General features: G+C 37.8%; 3 protein-coding genes across 3 annotated transcripts in view; all 3 read right to left on the reverse strand.

Moving 5' to 3' along the window:
- Nucleotides 1–4,617: 4,617 nt before the first annotated feature.
- On the reverse strand, nt 4,618–7,833 carry LOC141433376 (protein THEM6-like). Its single transcript, XM_074095393.1, has 3 exons — nt 7,605–7,833; nt 6,501–6,715; nt 4,618–4,898 (listed from the first exon to the last, which is right to left on the reverse strand). Exons 1-3 carry the CDS (start codon nt 7,744–7,746, stop codon nt 4,668–4,670), a joined length of 588 nt encoding a protein of 195 aa, XP_073951494.1. The 5' UTR covers nt 7,747–7,833; the 3' UTR covers nt 4,618–4,667.
- A 1,388-nt stretch (nt 7,834–9,221) lies between these two features.
- Nucleotides 9,222–12,617, reverse strand: LOC141433790 (protein THEM6-like). Its single transcript, XM_074095894.1, has 3 exons — nt 12,271–12,617; nt 10,777–10,991; nt 9,222–9,549 (listed from the first exon to the last, which is right to left on the reverse strand). The coding sequence occupies exons 1-3, from the start codon at nt 12,407–12,409 to the stop codon at nt 9,310–9,312; spliced, it is 594 nt and encodes a 197-aa protein (XP_073951995.1). The 5' UTR covers nt 12,410–12,617; the 3' UTR covers nt 9,222–9,309.
- Nucleotides 12,618–15,666: 3,049 nt separating this feature from the next.
- LOC141433634 (uncharacterized) overlaps nt 15,667–18,633 on the reverse strand; it is a 3,575-nt gene continuing 608 nt past the window's right edge. The window contains exons 2-5 of the mRNA XM_074095738.1: nt 18,250–18,423; nt 17,787–17,884; nt 17,092–17,257; nt 15,667–16,254 (exon numbers count right to left, since the gene is read on the reverse strand). Coding sequence (XP_073951839.1) covers nt 15,973–16,254; nt 17,092–17,257; nt 17,787–17,884; nt 18,250–18,423 — 720 coding nt within the window. The 3' untranslated portion in view covers nt 15,667–15,972. The remainder of the gene's footprint in view (nt 16,255–17,091; nt 17,258–17,786; nt 17,885–18,249; nt 18,424–18,633) is intronic.

The raw sequence follows: 18,633 nt of genomic DNA on the forward strand, positions 1-18,633 counted from the left end.
CCCAGATATTGCCCCCTTCTCTTCCCTATTTTTATGATTGAATTAATTTTGTCTTATATAATATGCACGTCTCGAGACAGGCCACTAAAGCTAATGGATATTTTGTTATGGTTTAGCGACAAGACACACGCGGTTAGCGCCACCGTTCATCTACTATTCCGACGACGTCTTGATACTTATCCCATTAATTTATTTAGTCAAAATTATTCTTGGTAGGGGTTACCATGCATATTTAGGCCAAACAAGCACCTAGCTATTGTAAATAACACTATTACTACATACTTGGCAATGGCCACATAATCAAGTGGAAAAAGTTCTTGAAACACTAGATTTTTGCTAAATCAGACAGACAAGATTTTTACCAATGCTTTAAATAAGCAAATCGTTGTATCAGACCCAATTAATATTTAAATTATTTTAAGTAGAGTAAAATGAAAATGAAAAATTGTTTATTTCCCTATTATCTAGTCTACAATTTACTTTAGTGGTAGGGACTTCCTTTTAGGTGAATGAACCTGTGTTTGGAGGCCCCGCTTCTCCATAACTGTTAGGTAGATAAGTCTATAAATGAAATATTACAATATAAACATGTCTAAGGACTGTATATCGCATGCGCACCGAAGAGTCTCTTCAAAACGTTTTTCGGGAAAAACACTTCCTAACTCTGACATGCATATACATCCTAGAATTATGTTTATTTGTTAGAAATCAGCCAGAATTCTTTCCAAAGAGATCATGTAAGTTTAATAATATAAATATGATCTTTAACTTCCCAAGATCAACAACTCAATGTTTAAAAAAAGTGCTTTAATATCAGCTATTCATGTATTTAATAATCTTCCCAATGATATAAAAAGTATAGGTGATAGCACTTTTAAACGAACACTAAAAAACTGGCTAATAGAAAAGGCTTTTTATAATTTTATGCTACTTAGTAAATTGTGAATTCGACTTTACGAAGTATAAAACATTGTATGCCCGGAGGTAACTGTTGAGACACTAAAACATTTTCACCATCTTTGTACATACACAGATTATACAATAAAGTTTTTCTATTTTATTCTATTCTATTCTATGCCAATTGCGCTTTATACTGTCTTTTGGCAAACATGGATTTACAAGTTGATTGGGGGCCACATGTTAGGGTTTTTAGGGTAAGAGTAGATGTTAAACATCCCTGTGCTGAGCTCGACATGCTAATATAAGCAAATTGTTCAGTATCAGACCCACTTACTCTTTAAATAATTTTAAGTAGAGTGCTGAGCTCGACATGCTAATGATCATTACACCGTGCTGCCGTCGCCTCTATTGCTAATGACGTAAAATTAAAGAGGCCAATTACTGAAACAGTGTCCAACATGTGGCCGTTTACCTTACAAAAAGTGTGCACCATACCGTACACATTGCGAATTTATATAAGACAGTAACTGTGTGAGTTCACGACAATAATTAATACCTATGTACGTGATTAGTTCGTTAGTTATTATCCCAGTATCAAGAACATGTCGGTGAAGTACGTGTACGGGCGCGTGTGTGGTCGTCGGAATGCCTTGCCGTAGCCGTACTAATAATAATGGAGCATGAAATCCCTGATGCTACTTCACACGCATCTACAGCCAAAACTTTTTAATCGAGAGGAAAGTCGGCGCGACGAATATGGCATAAGAATAAGACATCAAAGAATAAAGGCGCGACCACCTTGCTTGAATCAACGTAGGTACCAACGTTAGGTACCTACCTAACTTACAAAATTATCGACTCGTTGAAATTAACGAGTACCTAACTTAATTTCAACAATTCAATAGTTAGGTAATTAAGTAGATCAAAAACAGTTTAGATTTCATCTAGGTATTTTACAAACAAACAATCAAATTTGGTCTCTCTATAATTTTATTTTGGGTGAGATTATTTCACTACAAACAAAATTTGCAAACTTTTTTATCTCACCTATTTTCATTTTTTTTTTCATTTTTAACCAATAGTTAAGCTACACTAAAAATAAAATAATTTACCTGATCCCAATGTTTACACACAACATTAGACTTAGGTAGGTACCATTTTCCATTCAGAACACACAATTCGATAATCTCCACAAGCTGAAATATAAGTTCTATCTCTGATAATAAAAAAGTTCACTTTACTATAGCAAAAAAAAATCTTAGGCTGTTTTAGAACGAATACTGAAATTTATCACAATTTTGTCAGCAGGGAGATTCACCACGCGAAGCCGCGTTGCATTTCCAACTTGGCACTTAGCTTTAGCATACAAGGTTTAATATGGCTTGGGTTATTGTTGTGCTAGATCCCTAAATCCCTGTTCATGCCTGCAGGTTGTGTAAACAGTAATCCTACCCGACTGCGCCAGAGTGCCGCGCTGGAGCGTAATGCGATAGCTTCTGTTATTTTGTACTTTTCACCATTTGTGGTGCCGGCTGGGTTTTTAATTAGGTTTATTTATTTAGTTACGGTCTTTTTAAAACAGCATTTGTTAAAACACTCCACGGAGTTGTTACTGATTTGGATATCGGACTCAGAGCTCCCAGGTTAGTCCTGCACGCATTACTTGGAATAAGGCCCGTATCGGAACCTCGCCTCCGTCTGTGTAACTGCGGAACTTCAGTAAGGAATTGACCTCCGCTTCCGCATCCGCCTGCGTTCATATTCTGCTAGATAGTAACCCGACGCGCACTTAGCCGATTTTTCATGTATATTCCAGAGCGTGCCTTGCTGACTCTTTTTTAGGTATTTATAAAAATTGGTTAAAAGCCGAGGCGGCCTAGTGGTTCGGCCTATGGCTTCACAGGCAGAGGATCGAGAGCAGAGGTTCGGGCTCACACTTCTAAGGTTTTCGTAATTCATGTAAGTACTAAATTACAGTTGGAACTTATCATATCATATATTATATATTGTTGTTATGTAGTGTTGTCCGTTATGTTGTAATTTACAATGAGTGAGTCTCATGGTAGTTTCATGTTCAAAATTTCAAGTCTGTGTCTGACCCAAGATTTTTCATAAAATGAGCGATTGACAGCGGCAGATATATCATATTATGGTGAAAGAAAATCAATGGTGTGTATGTGTGGAGTTCCCAATCCACACTAGGCTAGCGCGTGAACAAGAACGTGGTCCAAGCCTTCTGATTCTAAGAGGAGACCTGTGCAGAGCAGTGGGACGTATACTATCTATTATTATCATGGATGATAATATATATTTCTATTGTATTATTATTTTCTTTCATAACCACGTGTTCTCATTTAATTCCCTGGCCGGCTAGCCGGTTACAAACTAAGAAAATTGTTTAAATACATTATATAAATAGCATGAAAGCTCAGAATAGTACCTCATAGGTGCTTATAGTCCATATTTTAGGATAATATTGGACTCTAGAAGGTCACAGAAGAAGGGGTTCTAAGCATTTTTTGTGAAGTCGTGATGATGATAAATACAAATAACACAATATCAAGACTGCTACTTAATATTAATTCGATTCATATTTATACATAATTTAATAACTGTGTTTTGTGGCCTCATCCGCTCTCATTCCTTGTTTAAACATATTCTACTCGTAGTTCCTGCTTTGAAGTTCAAGCTTTTTTCCATTCATAATTTAATCAAATTTGGTGCAATGCTTCAGATTTTTTTTTATTCGACTGCATGGCAAACGAGCAAGTGGGTCTCCTGATGGTAAGACATCACCACCGCCCATAAAAATCTGCAACACCAGGGGTATTGCAAATGCGTTGCCAACCTAGAGGCCTAGGATGGGATACCTCAAGTGCCAGTAATTTCACCGGTTGTCTTACTCTCCACGCCGAAACACAACAGTGCAAGCACTGCTGCTTCACGGCAGCATTAGTGAGCAAGATGGTGGTAGCAATCCGGGCGGACCTTGCACAAGGACCTACCACCTGCAAAATCTGAAAAGTTAACTATTCGTATATTATTAAAGGTCATCATATTTTGATCCAAACTGGCGATTAAAAACTATTAATAATGTACAGAATATTTCTTGAGTTAACAATATATAAACGTTCTGTTTCTTGCAGAATGTTCTTTACCTCTGCCTCTTTAATAAATGCGAAAGAAACTGTCTGTCTGTCTTCTGTCTGTTGCGCTTTCACGCCTAAACCGCTGAACCGATTTGATGAAAATTTGGTACAGAGATAGAAAAGACCTTAGGAAAGAACATAGGCTATCTTTTTATCGCGAAAAGAGCTTGAAGGGGTTGAAATAGGGGTTCATGCAGTTCCTCCACTCCACACTGTAGGAACACACACAAATCACACAATCCCATCTATCACCACCACCACACTACACTGACGCGTTTCGAACTCAACCAGAGCTCATCTTCAGAGCGACACAACCGAACTCCATGCTACAGTTGTTAGTCTAACAACACGCATATTTTGCATAAGCTTAGCTATCGTAAGTTCGCGGGTGAGCAAGGAAATTATTTTAGTTCATGATATGGACCTCCGCAACGTCACACCTGATTCAATAAATTATTTTATTTAAAATGACTTCCTAAAGCATAAAGAGCCTGTTTTCCTTCTGTCCATTCTTATATTGAACAGACTGTAGTACAGTCCAAACTTTGAAATAAAATAAAAACCAAAATTAATGAAAACTAGTTCACATATTTAATAAAATTATCAGTCTTTTAGCACCTAATCTTTTTTCCTTAATTTGGCGCTGGAGATCTCAATAGATTGCAGCCAGTGCGTGATCTCTTCCGGACATTGTGGCTTCTGCTCGGCTCCAGGGATGCCCTTGAAGAGGGTCTCCGCATTCACATCGATCAGGTTCTGGCGGGAGAGCACGATGGCTCGGACAAACCCGTCGTTGAGCGTTATAAACTTTTGCTCAATGAATAAGGTCTTGTCGTCCCAATACGCCAACTAAAACAAACGAATAAATACACATTATGGGACAGCTGACACCAATTGACCACGTCCCAACTAAGCAAAGCTTGTGCTATGGGTACTAGCATAGAATATATAATAGTACTAATGTACAGAATGGCCACGCTCGACGCTCCGCCCCGCATCGGTTCGAGTTACCTACCCCACCCCACAAGCGCAGATTGCAGGAAAACCGCAGGAAAACAGTCGGGTGCGCACGGGTGCGCAACGCGATGTATGTCGGCCGCACGGCACTAAATTCGGGAGCGAAATGGTAACGATATATAATATACCCTAATGATGCCGAAAGTTTCTCGATGAGGGCTAGGTATAGATGTCGCTAGCGTCACTGCTTAAGTGGCTAAATAAGAAACAAAACAAGCTGAGATATGAGGTGCATATGATAGGGGAAATTCGTGTCTGTATCGTTGACCAGCAGTGGTGTAGCGGTATAGCACGCGGTACGGAATACCGAGGACCTGGGTTCGATTCCCAGTGCGTCTTATTTTTCTGGTTTTTTCTGTGCATCTAGTTTGTATTTTCAATTTAGGTTTTGACCGGAAAAGTAAAAATTGGAATTGAAATAAGTTCCAAAAATCTTAAAATTGAAATAAAAAATACAAAAATATTCCAAAAAACGTCAATCTTAAAATACAAATGTTTGTTCTCAGGGGTTTTTTATTTGTTTGCTTCATCAAAATAGGTAATGTTCAACGTTTACAGTAGACTATAATGACCTGGTGAAAGTAGCAGGAATCTGATGGATGCGGGCGTTGCAGGACCAGTCATTAGTCATTGTCCAGCAGTGGTGGCCATCTTCTGGCTGACAATTACGATGATGATGGTATTGAAAGTGTACGATATAAATAACAATGTCTAATTTTTCATTTCTAAGTCTTATATTCTTTCAAGTTAAAAGCCTTTCACAGAACCCAACTCACAACATTACTTTTCCTTACTCTGTCATGTACAGTGTAAAAAACTGAATCGCTGAGGAACCAGGTACCTTTGTATTACTGATGTCATATTGACTTTAAACATAAGATACATCTGCCAAAGATATCATAGCGAAATTGATTATGAAAAGGTCCGACCCTGGGGCCTACTACGAAATTCGAAAATCAAAGTTCTTATCATACCGTCCCTCACTCTTATTAAATAAAATTAGCGCCAGCGGGCCGGTATGAGACGAATTTCGATTTTTGCACTTCGTAGTATAGGGCCTGGTACGCGATTTAGTTTCCTCGCCTGTACCTAACCTAACCTTGATTACGTATAAAATAACGATGATTTTGTGCTTGCGCAGGACTACGACTTTCTTATTCAGCAGTATAAAGCTGTAAGGTAAACAAACATTCCATATTGAAGCACCTAATAGAAATCTGTATGATGCATGATGAGATGCTATTATGTACCTACTCGTTATGTATATTGTTTAACGCACTCGAAACCACTAGGTATATCGCATTGAGAATTTATTTTTGTCAAACCAAATGTGACGAGGATAGAAAGAGATAATGAATACGATTGTGATGATATAGTTAGTTAGATATAGTTTTGGGATTTAAATTAAAACAAAATACAATCTGATTATCTTACCCTGGTCTCCACTTTGTAAGCGCTAAAGATCGGAATGGTCCTTCTGTAGCGGATGCTAGATGCTCCTTGTAGGGCATGCCCTTTAGCAGCAGTAATGTTGGCGTAGATACCAGTTCGGTCGTAGAAGTGGAATCTGGCGAAGTCCAGCTCCCTAACGTAACGGGCGTTGTTCATGTGACGGAGGAAGATGTCCACGTCTTGTGTTGTGCAGAAACCTGTGAAGCACGAAGAAGTCTACGAATAGATTCGAGTGATACGAGTAGATGTACTTCGAACTACTCCTGGTTTATAGGTACCAACTATACCGGCTTATCCTTACAGAGGTACGTACTTACCTAAATAACAACATCATAGATAGTGCCTGACATTTTCCCTCTTTATGTGGATTATGTTAGTAATAAAGAAAAAATAAGTTACTTAAATCTGGCTGACTATAATTTGTAAACCTAACTTATAAATCAGTTACAAATTAATTCACACATGTACCTAATACATACGCATGCATGTAGGTAGGTACCTGAATACCTACTGGGTTCAGCAAAGTATTGAATAGGTATGCATGTGTAGACTTGTTTTTGTTGCAGCTACTTATAGGTAAAAAAATGGATTTATTACAAAACTGCGTTACAAAATAATATGATCCATTTCCTATGAACCCTTTTTACTCTTAGGGGCTGTTTCACCATCCATTGATTAGTTTTAACTGGCGGATAGGTGTGATGCCGTCTCTATTTGTTTTGTTCGAATAGATGGAGACGGCATCACATTTAACCGTTGGTTAACGCTAATCAATGGATGGTGAAACAGCCCCTTAGTCTACGAGTAAGACTAAGGGGCTGTTTCACCATCCACTGATTAGTGCTAACTGACGGTTAAATGTGATGCCGTCTCTCTTTGTTTTGTTCGAATACATGGAGATGGCTTAACTTTTATTATTGATAATGAATAATGATTTTGAAAATTACATACTAAAGAGCCATTTTTTCTACCTTGGCCTTCGTCGGTATATGTAGTACATTACTAATAGGTATAATAATTTACTAAAAGACTCTCGAAATAATAAAAATACAAGAAAATGCAGTAAACATAACAACGGAAACTTACCGTAAATAGTTGATGTATCATTAACACCACACTTCTTTTGGAATAGCCGACCGAATCCAATCGTGAAAGCCACTCGTAGGAAATAGTTTACATCCCAGAACATGTACGCCAGAGCCACAAGTACTGTTAGTACGCACAACATTGTTTAGGTAATTTTAAACAAATTAAAGTAATTAGATCGTGACGTTCGCGGTCTAGCAGTGGCTGGTGTGGTATGCGAAGTTGCCGGCATAGTGTTGACGCAACAACGTTAAAGTCGTTGAACCGGTCACTATGTAGTTAAGTTAGACGCAGTTCCGACTCAACGGGACCCTAACCACTAATAAATTTGCTAGTTTTGATATTACGATGAGTAAGTATATATTATATGTATACCGGGTGTGGCCTGATGTAACACGAGCAAATCATTAAAACATAGATCGTACTCGTCAAACTGAACACTGCGACTTTTAATTTTTTTATTTTTTATTACACTTTAAAGTTCATTCGAAGCAGCAATGTAATGCAAAATGTTTGATGATTGTAGCGTGGCAGGCGACGTTAGTTGGGTTCGTTCGTATATCCCAGCTAAGATTTAGTTTCACACCATTCTAATAGATAGGTATGATAAAAAATTAAGGATATGTAATAATTTTTTCACACCTCTCCTTCAGAAAAGTAACTTTTCCTCCCTGACGAGAGGGAACAAAGTGCAACTTTTCTGTTCAAGGCTTTTCTAAGTGTTTTATTGCATGCCATTTTTTGAAGTTGATAACTGTAAAGCCACGCCATTTTCTATGCTGGTTGTTCTATAATAATATGTAGTTTTTTTTTTAAAGTTTCTTAATGCTCGGTGTGAACAGTTGTATGAGCCACTCGGGAGCCAAATTATTTTAATCTTGGACGTTAACACTTGAATCCCTCATTACGCTCAAGATTCAAATTTATAATCCCTCGCTACATTCTGGATTCAATGTAAGCCCTCGCCGTAAATACACCATTTTGCTCCCTTGTGACACAAATAACTATTATTAACCTAGATGAGCCACCGTTAATACAATGAGTCGATGTGTATTGTTTTGAACTTGTTAAACAAAACCTGGGAAGGGGCAAGGCACGATATAACATTCATATATGTATACCACACCTGGTTATATTCCTAACTAAGTTCCTGTTGCCATAATAACATAATGGACTAAATGTTATTATGGTCACAGGAAAAACTTCCGATTCTTCCATGTGCTGTTTTACTTTAACGTCTGAATCGTGTTTATGTAATTTCACACATAAGCTTTCCAATTAATTATTACATACCAAAATGTATATGTATGATGCTAAACAACGATATTCCATATACGTACAGTCGATGAAACTGAATCACGTACCAGGGTGGAACCTTTGTACTACTAATGTCATGTTGACATCCCAGATCTACATTTGCCCCAGAAATCATAGCGAAATGATTACGAAAAGGTTCCACGCTGGTACGTGATTCAGTTTAATTGACTGTACAATGTTATACCTACCTATAATGGTACCTGGCAGTGGCGAAGCGTCCACAGAACCCTATTCCCACCGGCTTGCGCAATATTTACAAAATACGACAACAGGACCACAGTATATACGCAGGATGCGGGCGATCTTTGCTTCGGCTTTACCACACGTCACGCCACTGGTAATTAAGAAGCAAATTATAAGAGTAAAATCGTTCAGTATTCATTTTATTTTATTCGACGTTCCTTAGCTTATTACTAGAAATCTGCATACTTTTCATCCAGCACTCAATATATTCAGGACATTGTGGCCTCGTGTCCGGCCCAGGGAGGTATCTAAGCAGGGCGTCGGTGGAATCTCCTCTCTCGCCGATGGCATGCTGCCGGGAAACAAGAAACGATCGCACTTTGCCATCGCTTAGGGTAATGACTTGGTGCTCGAAAAACAGAGACCGATCGTCCCAGTACACAAGCTGAAATAAATTAAAATACTTGCAAGGTAAATGTCCCAGTGCTCGACACACTTAAACCCAAGAGATGCCACCCTGCTGTGACCTGTCCTCTAATGCTAATAATATAAAAATCAAGATGGCAACTGTTGGGACAGTGACGAGCACTCGTACTCGTATTAATATAGTATAGTTGATACCAACTATACAGTGAATTACAGTTTTTCACTTTTACACGATTTGGGACTTGGTTGTCTTTCTTGTCGGTAAAATGTATGCAGTAAACGTTCCTTATTAGGAATCTACTTAGAGGTTGCGATGAAGACGATTTTTTAGAGTTACTTAGTAAAATTTAATTAGGAACCCTAATAACTGCTATTCTCTGAAAACTTGTGCAAAAATGAATAGGAACGTGGATATACTTTCATAAAAAAAAAAAAACACCGAAATTAATGCGACGAATTTATACAGTGTGTTACCGGCCGCCAGGCTTTTTTTAATGGAGGTTAAAGTTACGTATAAACCATAATATTAATTTAATTAGTAAACTTAAATTCAGACTTTGTTAACTTTCTAACAAAATTATAATTGCCAGCAATGTACAGCAAAGTAAATTGACAAGTAAGTAATAATCAAAGTATCTGTCGGTTTTCAGAGAATAGCAGTTATTAGGGTTCCTAATTAAATTTTACTAAGTAACTCTAAAAAATCGTCTTCATTGCAACCTCTAAGTAGATTTCTAATAAGAAACGTTTGCTGCATTCATTTTACCGACAAGAAAGACAACCAAGTCCCAAAATGCGGTAGCTACACACAAAATGCAATTATAAATCAAAGAATAAATATTTATGTGAAGTACTCTATCCAATTAAGTATTTATGAGTTACTAGTCTTTACCCGTGGCATCGCACGCGTAAACAATTACACCGGGCAATTGAATTGAAATTCCGGGATTTTACTAATTTCTAAATTCCCACGGGAATTCCCAAAAATTACTTCGTAAGTAGATTTCATTAACGTTATACACAAATATTTCTGATCTCTAATCCCAGTGGTTGAAATTTTGCGATTTTATTCCGACCTATTGGAATATTGGGTTAAAAAGTAGCTTATCTGCCATTCCAGACGACCAGCTATCTACGCACAAAATTACATCCTAATCAGTCCAGCTGTTTTACCATGAAGGAGCAACAAACATAAACACACATACTTACAAACTTCCGCATTTCTAATATTAGTAGCATCATGTACCTTCGTGTCAATCTTATAAACTGCAAATAGCGGCACTGGCTCCGATGTGATGGTAAGAGTACACCCTTGCAACGACTTGATGCGCAATTGTTGACTCCTTTGGTAAATGCCGGTGCGAACATAAAACTCGTATCGAGCGAAGTCCAAATCGCGCACCAGTCTGGCTAAACGCATGTGACAGAAGCTGAGGTCGCAGTCTTGAAGTGTACAAATACCTTAAAAATATATAAATATAATAAGTCAGCGTTCATGAAAGCGAGTAAAAGTCTTTAATAAATGTTTTCATTGACTATGTGTCCTAGTTAGGATATTCTAGAGTAAAAGATCTAAATTAATAGCTACCTAGCGGCTCTATGTTGTCTTAGAGGCGTAGCGCCGTAACAACTAAATGTCTACTGAGTTGCTTAATTTTTTTAGGTGATATCAGTGATGACAAGTAAGCCAAGGCGTGTGTACATTACTGCGAGGTCTTCCATCCGAAGGTAGAGATAAACTTACGCTTCTCTCATACTCTCTGTACCCTTAGTGTAAGTTTTCGTTTACAAAATACGGTTAAGGTGCGTCGTCTTCCATACAAACTTTGGTGCCTCAATATTTCTTCCACAGACGTTATTTCGACGCGATTGTTAGAGGATAGTTAGCTATGGGCATATTGTTTTCGCAAATCACAAAATGAAGAGGATCTATTATACCTAAATTTCAGTATGATGCAGTAAATTTTGATCCATTTTACTGTGGTGTGAGTAGCTAATGTCAAATAATATAATCTGTTGTAATAACGTATTGACTATTTCGAGCGGTCACGTGACCACCTAGTTTGGCTCAGTGGTACCAATTCTTAGAAGTAGGTAGTAAGAGAAAGAGTTCGAAACTCGATGACGCATAATGATTCTTTTTCTTTTTTTTTAACTTTTTTATGTTTATTTACAAAGAATAAGTAATGGCATTTCGATAAAGTGCAATTAATCATGAAATTCAGTATTTTTAAGTCAGGTCAAACCAAAGAAAGTAATGTTTTTTCTTGGGTCATCAATCTCGACTCTTTTTATCAAATAGCTGGCAAACGAGCATGCGGGTCACCTAATGGTAAGTGATCAGGCGCTGTTCGTGTTTCCATACAAATTGAGATTTTAACGCGAACGCGATCGAGACGTATTTTGTAACCTGAACTTACTCTAAGGGCACTGATTGCCTAACAAAAACCATCACTCCACGCTACTTACTGCTATGTCTGCCTTCAGTCCTGTCATATTAAGATATTCATCATAAACAATATATTCGACGCATGGCAACCCCCAGTGGTTTTCTAATAAGTATGGGTAGTCAAATATTGTGACTCAAACTCATAGCAAAACTGGGTAGAGTTAACTTGGGAAGGTATCAAGGTGGAGTCGCCACTTATATACGAGTATATCACTATACTCTAAATACTAATACTACTAATAACACTATAGTAAAATACTCGTATTGAATATCAATAGGCTAGGTACTCACCATAGATCGTTGTTACATCATCTATCGTTTTTTTGTCGTTACACAATCTACTACTCAGAACTGTAAAATATGTTCTTACAAAGTAATTCGCATCACAAACAATCATCAACAAGATAATAACCAAAAATAACAACCACATTTTACAGGGTAATATTCAATTCACTTTCTGCCTTCTGTTGGAGTGAGTCGATACATTATTTTAAATAGGAGCGTAAACAAATTATGTAAAACGTATGGAAATACTCTATTGACAATGACTTCTGTTTGAACTTTCATAGTAATAAGCAAACGTAAGGATACCTAACTGCTATTTGTTACCTTCAACAAAAGAATTGTTTTCATGTAATATACCTACCTATAACTACCTTGACAAGCAACGTATTATGAATAAAGCATCTTCATTGTTTAAAATAAAGAAGTTTTAAGTCTCATGTTTCTAAAAGTAGTAGGTAATGTGGCTCATTTAAGTTTAAAACAACCTAATAATTAATTTAAAACAAGTGCGGAAAATTTTATTCGAACTATCTAAAAATATAGTGAGTGGCAAAAAATCTGGCCCTCAAATGTACTTATACTGAAATAGGTAATTTGTGTGTAGAGTAGGCCCAATTTTCTGCCGCTGAGTTTATACACTTGCCTTAATTTACCTTACCTTAATTTAATAACTTGACATGTAAAATATTTTATATAAATATGTAATAAATATTAATATTTTTTTTTTTACTTACTTTAATTAAATATTTTTAAAGTGTTATATCCATAGTCTACACGTGTCGCGGAGCACGCGATTCCATACCCAAGGGTGAGTTATCCTTGTCTTATATTTATCTTTATTGTGGCAACACTATATGTTTTTCTCCTGTCAATGACATTGGCGATAAATACCCTTTTTGACGTATTATAGGAGGTAGCACCGCGGGGAGAAAAAGGCGGCAAGCGCGACAAGAAAAAGGGATCGAAGCAGAGTGGAGAAAGAGGTGAAAGTGACTATACAGCGCCCCGGTGAGTTTTCATCTCCCATATCTAAATGCTATCTGTTGCCTATGAAGTTATGACCTCGAGACAGTGACCAGAAGTAATGAATTCATGTAAGACGGAAGTTATGTCTTTATCAAGTACAGAAGTTGTATAAGAAGTATGATTATGACAAGCTATGGGTTTAAGCACTGAGTTTTGCCGGTGGTATTGGGCTGGACTGTAGGGGTGATGTTGGAGGTCCGTTAAGGGACTATGTCCCGCCTCAGTGCTTAGCAGAGAGTGTAGTAAGTAAGTACCCACAGTTGTACGTTTACCGTCTCTGGGATTCACGATGATGCAGAGTTTCCGTGTCTCCACCCATAGTTGTCGAGGGTATCAAAGGCTAAGGGGCCCTCATGTATAGTTCAAGTTAAACCCTTAAAGGCATGCACAGGCGTGGGCTCACGCCCCGCACCGCACTAAATTGCGGATGTAAAGTATTAGACCAACCCCCTATGGGAACCTAGTTACATAGCCAAGTGTTATGTCTCGGGGTCACTTTCACACGATATTATGCTGTCGAGGTATAGAATCAGAGATAACAAGTAAATCCTCGCCACAACACGTATTATTTTTATTAATGCAAAAGTTACTTGTCTAGTAGTTTATATTTTTCAATTAACTGCACCTAAGTACCGCCAATTTGGCCAGGAGACTATTAATCACAGTCGAACATTACGAACCACAATAAGTATTATTCTTGTGTTAAGGATTCCATCTTCATTTGGATTGTCGTCACGGATTTGTTACTGTCCGGTGCATTGCCGCAAGCGCCGAGGGTGACGGTGTTTATCCAACTAATTCATATTTATTAAATGTTTGCACTGCAAATACTTTAAGGGTATTTCGTTGGGGCTTCTTACCTTGTTCTTTGTGCCTAAGCTAATTTGTAGAGCTCACAAAGAGATAGCTGAAGTGGAAAACCAAGTGATTACCTAGGCTAAGCTTACCTATTTTGATAATAATTTATTTGAAAGTAGCGGACCCGGCAGACATTGACATACCCGAAAAAACACAACTTTAAAACTATAAAGAGTTTACATACATACAGACTATGATAATGATAACATACAAACAACAGCGCCATCTAGCGGGTCCAATTTCCAAACCATCAACCAAACGTTGGGCCATTATCAATTATTTAAAGTGAATATGTTTCTAAGCAAATGTAATAAATGACTTATTGTAAGTGTGTGGGGATGTGGTCTATAACTGATAGTTACGAAACTTATGAACATTTTGTATGGGAAAATGTTTTTTTCCTTTATTTTATTATCGTAAATTTTCCATTTTTTTAATACTTATAATCAATAATCATGAAAATCGGTCCAGCCGTTCTCGAGTTATAAGTATTCGAACAAACCCGACTTTGTTTTATATTAAGATGACATTTAGGTCCTTGATGTGCGCTGCGCTGCAGTTTTTAGGGTTCCGGAGCCAAAATGGCAAAAACAGAACCCTTATAGTTTCGCCATGTCTGTCTGTCTGTCCATCCGCGGCTTTGCTGAGGGACTATCAATGCTAGAAAGCTGTAATTTTGCACGAATATGTATGTAAACTATGCCGACAAAATGGTACAATAAAAATTTTGAAAAAAAATTTTTTACTGTACTTCCCATAGACGTAAAGTGGAGGTGATTTTTTTTTCTTAGCCAACCTTGTAGTGTGGGGTATCGTTGGATAGGTCTTTTAAAATCATTAGGCATTAGGGAAGTGCTCAAACGATTTTTCGATTCAGTGATTTTTATGCAAAATATTCGACTTTAAAGTGCAAATTTTCATTAAAATCGAGCGTCCCCCTCCCCTTCCCCCCTCTAAAATCTAAACCGGTGGGTGGAAAAATTAAAAAAAAATCAGAATGGTAGTAAGTATATCAAACTTTTAAGGAAAACTATAACAGCTAAGTTTGCTTGAGAATTATTAGTAGTTCAAGAGTAAATAGCAGCCTAAGGTATAAAATATACCTAAACTTGGATGGAAGATTCCGTATACAATACGAAATCCTTAGAAAAGTATTACTTATTTTTTTCGTAATGGCTACTGAACCCTATTTTGGGTGTGTCCGACACGCTCTTGGCCGGTTTTTGATCGCCTACTGTTTCGATGCAGTCGCGAGATTACTTTTGCTCTTTGCAAATAACTTCTTGCAGTAATTTACTGTTTAAATGGTTTTTGTTTTCAGGTTAGTATTTATTTGGTCGTGTCACATACTTAAGATATGCAAATGATATAGCCAACTACAGAAGAAGGATAACAAAAAATATTAAAATATGGACAAGTCTATTTTTAATTTCGTGAGGAGAGTTTTAAATAAATAACAGAAACTGGAACGACTGTGTACTTTATTAATAGCTTAAAAAATAAAATTGTAAGGTACATCATGATTAAGAAACTTAACGAGTAAAAGATATTTTAAATATTTGGCATTAATCTTTAGATAAAATAAAACAGTAAATAATTGTTCACTTACTTACATGTTTTTTAGGACCATAACTAATTCATGATAATCGACACAGTTAGGCGTTGACGACGACGTCAGCCACCGCTAGACCATTTAGGTACGTTCTAATTGTAAAGATTCACAATTACAATTCAACCTACTAAGTACTTAGATAGAAGTAAGTTCATACATCATCATCAAGTTCATACATAAGCGAACTACTATTTATATCCAATATATTTCTTTCAATGTCGATTACATTGCCGACAATCAGGCGTGCACACCGGCGGTTGGTGTGGATGCTGAAACGGTAGTAGTAGCGGACCCGAAAGCGCTGGCAACGCTGGCAGGGGTACCAACCACTCAGATCCACACACGCGTCCCATCACTAGGGCAGGCAACAATGGCCGGGGTCCAACCGGCCTGAAGGCGGACCACCTTGATTCCACCTCTGCAGAACTTGATACGGAACCCTCGAAACTGGTGCTGGAGCCAGCACTAGCCAGTACTGTTTTGTCGTGCAAGGCCTGAAAAATACAGTTTTTGTACTAACAACCCCAACGATTACTGTAACCTAATACTCGTAAGAGCATGATGAGTACAAAACGAATAATAAGGGGATCAAAAAACAACCGATGCGATGCGATGCATGAAATGAAGAATGAAGTTGATTTGTATAAATGCTTACGCTACGGCTCAGGCTACGTCCTGTAAGACAACGAACGTTCGAAAAGTAAGGCAACGACGCGCATTCCAGATGTCCTTTAAAGGTTTTATGACTTAAAAGCTGTTGACTTATGTTTTCGAAGATCTCGTTTATCATTATCACGCAGGTTACGCAATCTCCGAGGGAAATAAATATAGCTACTGCCCGCTGGCGTATTGTTTAGAATCGTATTATCTCCTACTTTTGCACTTTACAGATAGAATTATAAGTCAAACGGCTATCGGTTCTCAAATCTTTTATCTCCATTTTTGGTCTCCGGTATTTTGAAAAATCTTTGAAAAAATACTTAATTTTGTATGATTTTATAAACATTGTCTGAAAAAAACACTTATTTCGTATCTCTATTGACGTGAAAGGTCTAACATATACGAAATCTACATATTTGGGTTCGTCTTTGACGTTTCTTAGAACTGGTCGAGGGTTTTCATTTGTAATGACAAAAGTTATGGCCATAAAACCAGTTTTTTGGCCTAAAAACAATCAACTTTGAAGTAAATATGGGATACTACATTGCTTAAACCCGTTGTTATTAATATACTAAGCTACAAAAATCATTAGATAACTAAGGAATTCAGATCGAAGGTCATTGGGACATGGGATCCCCTTAATAAGTAATGCGCCCTGACAACGAACTTACGTGTGTCGCGTTGCAATGCTCAACGGCGCGGAGTAGGTCGTGGTTGCACCGACGCAGCACCAGCTCGAGCACGGACCGCTTCTTGCCGGGGAACAGCTTACTCAGCATCTCGAGACCCGCCGTGCTCACTGCAGTATCTGCTTCTGCTTCCTCGCTCGCGCAAACACTATCAAGGAAGTAATGGATTAAAAACTTAATGTAATATATAAATTTTCTCGGATCACAATGTTTGTAACCAAACTCCACCAAAACGGCTTGACCGATTTGTATGAAATTTTTTGTGTATGTGATAGGTCTGGGAATAGGACGTAAGGTATTTTTCATACCCAATTTCAAAATTTTAGGGTACCTCCCATAGACGTAAAGTGGGGGTGATTTATTTTTCTCATCCAACCCTATAGTGTGGGGTATTGTTGGATAGGTCTTTTTAAAACCATTAGGGTTTTTCTAAGACAATTTTTCGATTCAGTGATTTTTTGCGTAATATTCAACTTTAAAGTGCAAAATTTCATGAAAATCGAGCGTCCCCCCCCCCTCCCCCCTTTAAAATCTAGTGGTGGGTAAAAAAATTGAAAAAATCCAGGATAGTAGTGTCTCCAAAGATAAGATGCATGGTATTTTGCTTTCTGAGCAGTAGAAGGGAGTTAACTGCGCGTATAAGACCAAAGTTTTAATGAAGCCAAAATGCTAAATACCGTGGTCTTGGTGAAGTTGAAGAGTTTCCGGCAGAGTCGGGTGAAGCCACGCAGCAGTCTGGCAGAGAGTCGCTCGTTTCACTGTCGATGTGTATCGGCTACAACATAAAAACGGAAAATTCACATTCCTGCAGTTGCAGTTCTGTAGGAATTCAGGGGGGAGGAGCCGTGCTTTTGCGAGTACACAAAGGGCATCAATGATTTCATGGGCAATCATAAAATATTCATTGATCACTGGTTAATAATCACACGACACGGAAGGAGGATGTATAGAATTTGTTTACCGAACGACGGCCGTCATATTCTAAAACTGTTTTTAATTGATATTTGGCAGAATGTGGGCAGAACCATACCAATCATTATTTTTAAACTAACTTCTATTAAGTATGCCATAATTGACAACTAGCCAGTTGAATACTAATTAATTGACAGAAGTGTCCATTGATGCAGGTGATAATCATACCGTTTGATCATCGGCTGCGGAGTCCGGTTCAGCCCCAGGGCTCGGGCACGGACCGGTAACACGCATGCCGTAGATGCGACCCGGTGGTAGAGCATCCAACGCTGTTCCACTCTCCACGGACGCCAAGTGTAGAGCTATCTTGTCTTCTGCCGCTTGCTGACGTTTTAGGGCTACCTATTAAAAATGTGAGAGTTAACAGAAACTTAAGATAGGGTAGAGCAAAAAGGAGACAAATAGGTGCCAGATGACAAAGGACGCTATTTTCCAGTTTCCAGTACAATAGTTATTTGTGCAACAAGAGAGCAAAGTTGTTTTTTGCTGCGAGTGTTGAATTTGAATGACTATGATTTCTATTACAATAACATGAATAAGATTTGTTACAAA

Source organism: Choristoneura fumiferana, chromosome 12, assembly GCF_025370935.1.
Source record: "Choristoneura fumiferana chromosome 12, NRCan_CFum_1, whole genome shotgun sequence".
Taxonomy (NCBI): Eukaryota; Metazoa; Arthropoda; class Insecta; order Lepidoptera; family Tortricidae; genus Choristoneura; species Choristoneura fumiferana.

Bases quoted from the DNA above. Each gene is read 5' to 3' on its own strand.
- LOC141433376 (XM_074095393.1), bottom strand. From the start codon at position 7,746: ATGTTGTGCGTACTAACAGTACTTGTGGCTCTGGCGTACATGTTCTGG. The intron at 6,716-7,604 runs GTAAGTTTCCGT...CGTGCTTCACAG, and splicing joins TGATACATCAACTATTTACG to GTTTCTGCACAACACAAGAC. The intron at 4,899-6,500 runs GTAAGATAATCA...CGTTTGTTTTAG, and splicing joins CTTACAAAGTGGAGACCAGG to TTGGCGTATTGGGACGACAA.
- LOC141433790 (XM_074095894.1), bottom strand. From the start codon at position 12,409: ATGTGGTTGTTATTTTTGGTTATTATCTTGTTGATGATTGTTTGTGAT. The intron at 10,992-12,270 runs GTGAGTACCTAG...TATATTTTTAAG, and splicing joins TGATGTAACAACGATCTATG to GTATTTGTACACTTCAAGAC. The intron at 9,550-10,776 runs GTACATGATGCT...AATTTATTTCAG, and splicing joins TTTATAAGATTGACACGAAG to CTTGTGTACTGGGACGATCG.